The sequence below is a fragment of the Musca autumnalis genome, unplaced genomic scaffold, assembly GCF_047663935.1.
Source record: "Musca autumnalis isolate F117 unplaced genomic scaffold, ASM4766393v1 scaffold_1, whole genome shotgun sequence".
NCBI classification, from domain to species: Eukaryota; Metazoa; Arthropoda; class Insecta; order Diptera; family Muscidae; genus Musca; species Musca autumnalis.
This window is the reverse complement of record NW_027411644.1, coordinates 244229374-244240094: the sequence shown is the minus strand read 5'-3', so window position 1 is coordinate 244240094 and position 10721 is coordinate 244229374. Positions and strand designations below refer to the sequence as shown.

Genomic DNA, 10721 nt, shown 5'->3' with positions numbered 1-10721 from the left:
CTATAAAGTTCTTTGATCAGGGTTACAATTTTAAGAGGGATGCCTTTGTTTATACGGGCTCTCCACATAGCATCTCGTTAGACGGTATCAAAGGCTCGTTCAAAATCCACGAACAAGAGATACAACGATGAATTTAATTCAGCGGACTGTTCGATAATTATACGTAGGGAGTTGATATGATCTGCACACGATCGACCAGGGCGAAAACCCGCTTGTTCCTGCCGTAAAATCGAATCGAGCGCAGGAGATATACGCTGAAGCAGAAGTTGAGCCATTACTTTGCTGATTGCATTTAATAATGTAATTCCTCGCCAATTTTTGCACTCGGTGAGATCACCTTTTTTGGGATAGTTACTATAGTACCATTCTTCCACTCTTTGGGAAAGACATTTGTCTCCCACACGTCTCTAATAATTGGGGTAATAGCTTGCGCGATGGGTTCTGCCCCATACCGAAGTAGCTCCGAGGGTATGTTGTTCGGACCAGCTGCATTGCCATTTTTAAGTGACTTCAGGGTTGTAATCTCTTCTTGGGTTGCGGCGCAGAGTTGAAGTATATGGTTGAGACACATTAACTGCTGGCTCCTCGGTGCTGAAGAATTGACGCCAGCGAGCTATTTGCTCCTCGGGGCTGCTTAGTTCACGTCCATTTTCGTCCTTGATTGCTGCTATAGGTCTAATATTGTTACCACTCATTTGCTTAATGGTTTCGTATACACCATGAATATTACCAATATTAGAAGCCTGTTCTGCTTGTTCAGTCAGCATGTTAAAATATAGACGTTTGTCTCTACGGGCCAAACGCTTAACAATATTTGCAGCAACGCGATAGTTCGATTTGGCTAGTACTTTGGCTTCATTTGTTTTAGCTCTTAGGAGAATGTTGCGTAATCGCTTGCGATGTTTTATTGCATCGAGAGTCTCGTTACTGATCCATGGTTTTTGGGGTTGCTGCGCAGTTCCAATGACGGATGTTGCTACTTCTCTGCACGTTGTTGCTATATCGTCCCATTTGTTTATCATGTTGTTTTCCCGGAGTTTCTGTTAGGCCTACCTTATATCTGTGGGCCGTTTCTGCAGATTGCAGTCGCAGGAGGTTTAATTTATTGGGCTTTTGATGTTGGCGATTTATAACGGCCGGTCTTAAACGTAGAGTAGCAACTAGCAGAATGTGGTCACTGTCGATATCCGCTCCGCGTCTCGTTTTTATGGGCGAACTTGGAGCCGCCAATAAATATACGATTTCTGGCACAGAAATCGACAAGTCTATCGCCGTTATCGTTTCTTACGTTTCCAAGGCCTTGTGTGCCCATAACTTAAATTGCTGTTATTACAACCCACTTTGGCATTAAAATCACCGATAATAAGCTTGATGTCTCCATTTGGCAGAGAGCTTATAGCCGAGTCAAGCTGAGAGTAGAATAAATCTTTCGAATCATCATCATCGGGTTCCGTTGGAGCGTAGCACTGTACGATAGATATGTTGCGGAATTTTGAGTTGAGCCTTGCCATGATGATTCGCTCGGATATAGCTTTATTGTTCCAGATGTCAGCCAACGAACTTCACTTAGTCCAAGGACGTCTATACGATAATTAGACATTTCGTTCTGGACTTCGTTGAGTCTTGATGTTTCAGAGAGTGTTCGTACATTCCATGTTCCAATCATAAACCGGTTTTTAAATCCATAGGTCGTCATCGAAGGGTTATCTGTTCTTGTATTGGTTGTTGATGTTTCTGTAATCTGTTTGTTTATAGATGGGTGACTGATTGGGCCATCGCATCCGCACCTAGTGCTGGGGCTGCCAGCTATATATGTAGATATATTTTTCTTATATATATGTAGATATATTTTTCTGTTAAAGCAAACCACTGTATTTTTAATTCACAATTGAAATTTGTATGTAGTTGTTGTTGTTGCCACATCACTCTTCAGCTCATTTGGAAAGTACTTTTTAAACATCTACAGTGGTGTGAAAAATAATAAGGACAGCGACAATCACAAGTTTTGGTCGCTCCTAAAATGTGTAAAATGGAAGAATTTGCGATGGAAATTTGTTTTTGAAAATGTACATGTATTGCAATAAGAAATCCCGTTACGATTTTGGTTTCATTCTGTTTAGTTTTTATACAAAACAAATATTTTTCGTAAAATCCGTGATTTCTGCTGTGAAAAATAATAAGGACAGTTTTTCGTTTTAGTAAAAATAAATTGATTTTATTTTTTTGTGATTATTTCCTGTAAGTAAAAGTTTAAAATGAATTAATTTGTATTCATTAAATGTTAAATCTACCGGTATTTTTTAGTTTTTCTTTGCAAATATGGATAAAAATACGCATTGTTATCACGCTACTCGAGAAATCATTAAATGTTTACATAAAGAAGGAAATTCATACAGAAAAAGCTTAGAATCTTTAAAAACAATGGTGGAGGATGCAGCTAAGTGAACTTCAAAGATAAAAGTCGTATCAGAAATCCAAAAATTGCAACTGTAATAATAAATGCGTTATTTGATGATTAAAAAAGATCATTTTACCACATCTTTACAAATAAAAAACTACTTAAATATTAATTTTGACGCATCAACAACTCCTAAAACCCTCTGTGGTGGCCACATTAGAGCTCACAGTGTCAGAAAAGTATAATTTTAATCGAAAAATTATACACTTCCCACGTAGTGGTGTAGGGTATAAAAATATTCAGCAAATAATAAAGTTTGCTAGAAATCACATCGCTTGGTCTAAGAAAAATTGCGTACCATTCTTTGGTCTGATGAAACCAAATATATTTTTTTGTTCCGATAGAGGAGTTTATCAGGGTTGAAGACCTAAAAATCAATAATATAACCCAAAATATACTCTGAATGCGGCTAAATATGGCAGAGGTAACAGCATGGTGTTGGCCTCATTTTCTTACTATGCTGTGGGGTCTCCATATAGTATTCAATGTGTTTTTGAAATCACCAGATTACATTGAAATTTTGACAAATATAATTCTTCCGTATGCTGAAGGGGGTGTCCCTCTCAAATGAGTCTTCAGCAAGGTTAATGACCCAAAAATGACGGCAAAATGAAAAAAAGGTGTTCCAGGATAATTAAGTTAAGTTGTTAGAATGGCCCATACAATCCCTTGATTTGAACCCGATTGAAAAATGTTGTGGAATGAAGGTAAAAAATCAAGCAGGGGAAAGTATCCATCAAATTATGGCGACCTTTGGCAACTTATACAGGTTGCGTAGGACGCGATACCAGTAGAGAAGTGCCAAAATTTGGTCGACTCGAGGCCCAGACGATGCGCTTCCGTTTTAGAAAACAAAGGATCGTCTACAAAGTATTAATGACACTGAAACACTTTAGTAAAATCCTGCATTAATATCTTTCAAGTTTGGTCCTTATTAAAAGATGTCATGAAGTGTCCTTATTATTTTTCACACACCAAACAACGACAATTCGCATAAAATATAAAAGATAAATAAAATATGGTTACAGGCAATCAAAATATTTTTATAATACTTTTCTTAACATTTTAAGAAAACAATAAATTTTATAAACTAAAGTAATTTTCACTTTTTTAGTCAGTTTTCAATGTAATCCATAACCAAGGATTAAAGTGTCCTTATTATTTTTCACACCACTGTATGTAAAAGGATTCGAAATGCATAATAGGCTATAAGAAATATCTAAAAAAACGAAAAATATGAACCCTTTTTGATAGCCTGAAAACTGTCCAAAAAAACATTCTCATAGACCTCCTTTGCTCATAAATGCCAAACATATACAATTATGTATGTGAAAGACTCAAATAAATTTTTATTTAAAAAATTATTTCATCATAAAAATGTACTTTTGTTAATATTTTCAAATGTGATGCAAAACTAAAAAGGTATGAGTTGAGGCAACAAGAATGACATTTCAATTACCGTTTTTTTAGGAATATCCACTGCGCTTTGTTAGTTTGTATTCTTATTATGTTAAGTGGATGATGATGATGACGACGATGATGACATGGAAAGAAGCCAACAAATTTTTGAATTTAATCGTGACATTAAAAAATGTGATCCTGCTATTGCTGGTGGTATTAAATATTGTGCAGGGGGATTTCGTCGGATTTTCGAATGTGTGTACGAATGAAAATTTTGTCATGGAATTACGGACAGTGGACTCTATTATAAATGTAAATAATTTTATATGTGAAAGAGTCAATATTTATTCCTATAAAATACAGAATATAGCATTTACATCTTTAATGAGGAAGAAGTAATTGGAGGAAAGGTGTATAATCAAGAAAAAATCTTGGCGAAAATGTATTTCACCAAAAACATTTGTCCATTCAAAGCACACTGGGAAATGGACAATATGCTCTGCAATCGGATGGAGGAAACATCCGTCTAATAACTAATTGTAAATGTCCCTCCTTCAATGGTACTTATAAAATAATCGGAAACCTATTATTGAATATAAACTCATATTCATAGAAGTACATTGCACATATTTCCACTGAAGCAATGGTAAATATTATCTTTGTTGCAAAATATGATTTAGATTTAAAAACTACCCTTCGTTGTCGCTTAAATAAATTGAATGACCTTTGTTTGGTAATTGAAAATGTCACAATTCATAACTAAAAGAAGAACTAAATTTTACAGCCAAACGAAATATTTCATTCTAGTTATGGAAATGTAAAAATGTTATTTAACAAAAGACGAAAAAAGGAGAGCGAGTGAAATGCGACGACTGTCGGCCGGGACACAATTCCGTGATACTTGTCATAATGATGTATTAACATGCTTGTAGATTTTGATGTTTCAGCTATGAATGGTGCGGTGCGGCTGACATAATGTAATCCATTCTATTCAAATACATTTCATTTCCTTTTAAGTGAAATAAATAAAAATGAAATAAAATTGGAGGAAAAACAATACCCATCTCTCAGTGGTTTTCAGAAAAAAACATTTAAATGAATGAAAGAAGATCAGAGTGAGTGAGTGAGCGAGCGTATGCATCAACTGAAATGAATAAATTACCAAGTAAAACACAATGTCAGTCATTGTAAAGTAATTCTCATCAATCAAATCTAATTCAAAAAAGAAAACCATCGGACACAATAATAGACAGACAGTGACAGCGAAAGTGCAGCTATAGCTGTATACAGCAGCAGCAATCGTTGTTGGCGTCAGTAGCGCAATGCCCACAAGACCGCAGGTCCTTTACCTTCTTTGGCAAGATTAACAGATGGTACAATGTCAATGAGGTGGGTGAGATGGAATGGGTGTTTATTTTCTATTGTCTAACGAATGATTTAATTTTAATTCAATGTTATTTATTAAGACAAATCAACGTAAATATGGAATTTAAAATACTGGCAAATGTTAACAGCAGCAACCTTAAACATTAGGTCTGTAGTCGCAAGTATAAAGTACTTGCAAGTACTCAGCAAGTTCTCAGTAACTTCTCTCCACTACTTTTACTCTCTCGAAGCTAAAAATTTGCAGAATGTTATCGAACAACAATTTGCAAAAACTTGCAAGAAGTCAGCTGATTTGACAAACAAGAAGTTACAAGATATGATTTAATTTAACAATCGAAGGTTTTTTACGAAAATTATTTGATTATCCGTTGTTACAAAAATAATTCTCTTTCCATATCATAAATTAACGGATGGCCGTCCACATAGTGTTCCTCCTACTCCATGGATGCGCCGCTCTTTGTTGGGATTTGATACCTTAGAAATAAATCAATCATCACAAACTACAAAATAAGTTATTTTACAAAATAAGTCATTTTCCATAATTTATTTAAAGGGTGTTTTTTTAAGCCCGATAGAACTTGAAATTGTAAAAAATGACAGAAAAAATTAAATTGTAATCAATTTTTTTTTATTCGAAAGATCAATACGTGACATTAACATTTGAAAATGATTTCGGGCATATGGGCAACGCGGCTGTTCTTGACGAAGTGCATTCTGGACGTCCAATTTTTGGCCACTTTTTCGAGCACTGCTGGCCAGGGACGTACGCAGGGGGGGGGGGGCACAGGGGGCCCGGCCCCCCCCCCCCCGAACTGGTTTGATCGAACAAAATTTGTTAAGCTACTGTAACTACTTATTATATTTTTTTCTCATAAAAATGTTTGTATGTTTGAAGGTTTCAAATTAAAACTTATACTTTTCTTAAGTTTCTGAACAGAAAATGTTCATCATTAACAAGTTTTGTAAGAAAATATTTGAAAAATTTTTGTTTGTATGCTGTTTTTGAGAGAAACTTCCAATGAAATCTGAATTACTTCTTCATGTCATATCATTCCACTATCAAATGAGAATTCCATAATGAATATACTCCAAATTTATGTCATATTCGAACTATATATAGCTCTCGAAGCTTAAAACTCATTCTGTAACAACAAAAATAACGAGTTGAGTATTGTGGGAATGGAAGTATATGGAAAAATGTCTATTGGATAAAATGTATGAAGAGTCGGTCCTTCGCGGACTACATCATGAAAGCCATTTAGAAATTTGTTTTACTGGCATCGCCAACATTTTGTTACCCTATTTTAGACAAATTAGCTGCTAAACAGTATGAGAAAATAATGAAGACAAATGAATTTGTGTGCGTCACTTTATTTTTTCCTTAAGGTAAGGTCACATTAAGCAAATATTTGCTCCAGCGACCGGCATTGTGCGCTTACTGAGATCATGTGGTGTTAATAATACATTGAATTTATGCTAACTTGCTCTCAGTAAGCGCACAATGCCGGTCGCTGGAGCAAATATTTGCCTAATGTAACTCTACCTTTATCATCACCGAAGTATAATTGTAGCCTCAGACTTTAAGGTTACGAGATTATATACACTAGGATACGAAAAAAATAGGTCTCATCATAATAATGATTTTAGACTCCACATTTGTTTGGACTATATTCGTTTCAGACAAGATGGAAGTACTTACAAGTTCATGCTTCCTGACAAAGCTCTAAATACTACGGTGACCAACTAAAATAACTTATGGGCGCGATAAATATCGAGAGGAGTGTCTTTAAAAATAAGATCCATTTCAAAAATTAATTATCTTATTACATTGTGCAGCAGCATTTTTGGGGGTGGAAAATTTAATTTGGAGATGAAAGCCATTAATGAGAATACTATGAACCGAAAAGGAAATTTTCGCCATAGGTCAAGTTTCTGAGATATTGCGCGATGAAGTTTTTGATTTTTAACCTATAATACTTGGGAAAATAGCTCCATATCTCTGTTTGGCGTAGCTTCGTTTTGAGGTGACATGTCTTCAGTCAAATCGATTGGCGAATCTTTTTGTAGAACATTTCATTCTTCTAATTCAATGCCTTTAATGTCCTTTTCGTCCTTTATTTCTGAACCGTAGTGAAAGTACCACAAGATGAGATTTTTCAGCATCCAAATATTCTACAAAAATGTTCCTCAGAATATTTTAGGTACTGTTTTCTTTGGCAACTAATCGATTTTGTTCCGTTTTTATTGAATTAAATTAAGAATTAAACTATGATTTGTTTTTCTGTATATTCGTTATTGGTTATGTATAGATATGTAGACGTAACAATTGGTTATTGCTTATGTTGACATCTGGGGTGCTTTTAAAATATTTACCACAAATAGCTCTTGTAATGATGAACACGTTAATAAAAAATTTTCTTGGAGGATAGATCCGTTTATCTCAGTTTTTGAACCGGATATTCCGACATTAAAACCAGGACAGTTTTGCCATAGGTCAAACTTCTGAGTTATGGCGTGATAAAATTTCGCTAGGTTTTTTTGTCATGTAGGTATGTATAGTTTGTCAAGAAAGAATTAATTTCGCTATAACTCATGGCAAAACTGTCCTTCCGGGTTCATCATATTATTTTAATCGACATTCATCGCCAAAAAAGAATTTTTCACCCCCAGCCTGTGCACCATTTTTAAGGCAATCTTGTGCAAATAATTCGAAGTGAGGATTTTGTGAAAGTACAGACCCAAAATATAACAGCCCTAGTTGCGTTTTGTTGAGTCAGATCCAGCTTGGATTTTATGGCCTCATCTAAACATTGTTAAATATTGACTTTTTAAAGCAACTCGGGGCTATATCTCTGAAACCAATGCGAATCTTCTTCTGACCTCTGAAATTTGTAGATAATGGTCAGAATAAAATATTTGGAGAAATAATGAACTGGAAAAACTACATTTATTGTTTCAAATGATAAAATATATCTAAAAATTCCATAATTTGTATACATTTCGCACCATATCTCCAAATCTGTTAAATTTTTCTTAATGTGTTTATTTGGACGATATTCTTAAAAATTAAGCTAAGATCATCGAAATAATGAAAATTTTGCTATAGCAACGACAACGGCAATTCTTTGTGGTTGTAAAATTCTGCGATAAACCATAACGTGGACCTGTATGATTAAAAACTTTACCAACGTGGCTCGATATTGCCTATTTTCAATTCTAAATATCCTACTCTGCAAATATTTAAAATTTTATCCTAAATATTATGAATTCATTCTATTGAATTTATATACTATGTACCAATATTTCATATAAAATTCCTTTGTATGTAGCATAGAATCTAAAAACGTCATTTCATCGAAGAGCCAATTTTGAAAGCGGTGCCCGAAAACAGATGCTCCGGTCTTTATATGTTTTTGTTTGACTATTATACACATAAAGCATGTGATTAACCGAGAGAGCCCTTAAATAACTGCTGACGGAGTCCGACAAAAATATCATTTTGTTAACAATTTTTTTTGTTAAAATCGAAATTTTGATTTTAACTGTTCAAAATGTTTAAAAATTTATTTTTTTAATTCCGTTTCGGTAATGGACAAGATTATTAAGTTCGTAATGATCCCACAAAAATATATGCTGATCGGTTTACTCTTTGTCAAACTACAGTGGGTACCGCAAACTGCTTTAGAAAGATTTTCCAAAAAAAAAAAAATAGGTTCAATAGATTTCTTATGAAAACCGCATGAAAATGGCTTTTCTGATTCTTATAAGTGGCCATAACCCATTAAAATAGCTTTACGTAACGCTACACAACATTTGAATTTTTCATGATTTTTGGTCAAGTTGGGCCCCCCCCGAAATGAAATCCTGCGTACGTCCCTGCTGCTGGCCGTATGTCACGAATAACACGAACAATGCTGGCCTCCAAGGCATCAATTGTTGCTGGTTTATCAGCATAAACCAGTTACTTCACGTAGCCCCACAGGAAATAATCGAGAGGTGTCAAATCGCACGACCTTGGAGGCCAATTGACAGGTCCACTTCTCGAAATAAACTTATCGCCAAATTTTGATTTCAATAAGTCGATGGTTGCGTTCGCAGTATGGCACGTAGCGCCATCCTGTTGAAACCACATCTCCTCCGGATCAATGTCATCCATATTTTCAAACAAAAATCATTGATCATGGTGCGGTAACGATCTCCATTGACCGTAAAGCGAGCTCCGGCCTCATATTTGAAGAAATAAGGTCAGATGATGCCACCAGCGTGAAAACCGCACCATACGGTGCATTTTTCTGGATGTAATGGAGTCTGTTGGGTCTCTTGTGGATTGGTCTCACTCCATATGCGGCAATTTTGCTTATTAACAAACCTGTTAAGCCAAAAATGCGCCTCATCGCTGAACACAATTTTGCGATAAAACAACGGGTCATTTGCCAACTGCTCTAGAGCGAATCGACGACTGATTTTCAAAGTAAATTTTGATAATTCAAATTCGTTGTTCAAGCGTGAGTCTATTCATGATGATTTGTCAGAGTATACTGAAACAAATAAAAAAAAAAGTTTCATCAAAATTTAATTTTTTGTGTTATTTTTTACAATTTAAAGTTCTATCTAGCTTAAAAAAACACCCTTTAGTTAAGTAGGAGTTAGCCCCATCATTGTAGTTTTTTGGACCACACCAAATTGTGCATGTGAGAGCCCATATGACACCTATATTTTCACTTGACCATAGCCGTAGACCTCTAATGTATTTTCAGTTACAATATAAGCAACCAATGGCTTATCCAAACTACGGAATTTAAGTTGAAAGTACTAAAAATACGCAATTTGGGCAGGTCCAATGTGGGTTTTTTTATATTCCAAATATATATGCACCACAAATATTTCAAAAGCATTTTGAATGGAACGTACAACATCTTCTGTATGAATTCACAACGAAAAACCATCAATATGATATTTACAGTATCCAATCACAATGACAATCTGTATGAAAATTTTGAAATATGGCCCTAAAACATATATATCAAAAACAAGTACTGCTAAGAATGATATATGCTATGGTTACAGATTTCTTTTATTCAGAGACCCATAATGAAATTTTATTTGGAACATTTCTTTCTTTAACAATATTCCCAAAAAGTAAAGGATTTTGCTAGATTTTGTTCCAGTATGGAATTATGTAAAATTAACAGTCCAAAATTAAAACATATAATTTCATCCTAATATATATAAATTTGTAATCTAATTTTTGAAGGCTATAGTGTACATAGATATATTGTTTATTTTGAAACTCAAAGTGAAATTTTGTGTAGAATTTTTCATTCCTTGACACTTTTCACCTATAACCTAGTTTCATATTACTTCCATGTACCAACTCGAAAAAAGAATGAAAAATTTTTCATCAAAAAAATTGGGAAATATTTTCATGTTTTTTCAGCAAAATTGATACTGATATTTTCATGATATAAAATATAAA

The 10721-nt window shown here is 34.5% G+C and overlaps 1 protein-coding gene across 1 annotated transcript; it reads right to left on the bottom strand.

Moving 5' to 3' along the window:
* Window positions 1-500: 500 nt before the first annotated feature.
* LOC141391239 (uncharacterized) lies at window positions 501-1022 on the bottom strand. Its single transcript, XM_073964154.1, has one exon. The coding sequence runs from the start codon at window positions 1020-1022 to the stop codon at window positions 501-503; it is 522 nt and encodes a 173-aa protein (XP_073820255.1).
* Window positions 1023-10721: the final 9699 nt, after the last annotated feature.

What these genes read in the sequence shown, in the direction of transcription:
- LOC141391239 (XM_073964154.1), bottom strand. Translation starts at nt 1,022, where the DNA reads ATGATAAACAAATGGGACGATATAGCAACAACGTGCAGAGAAGTAGCA.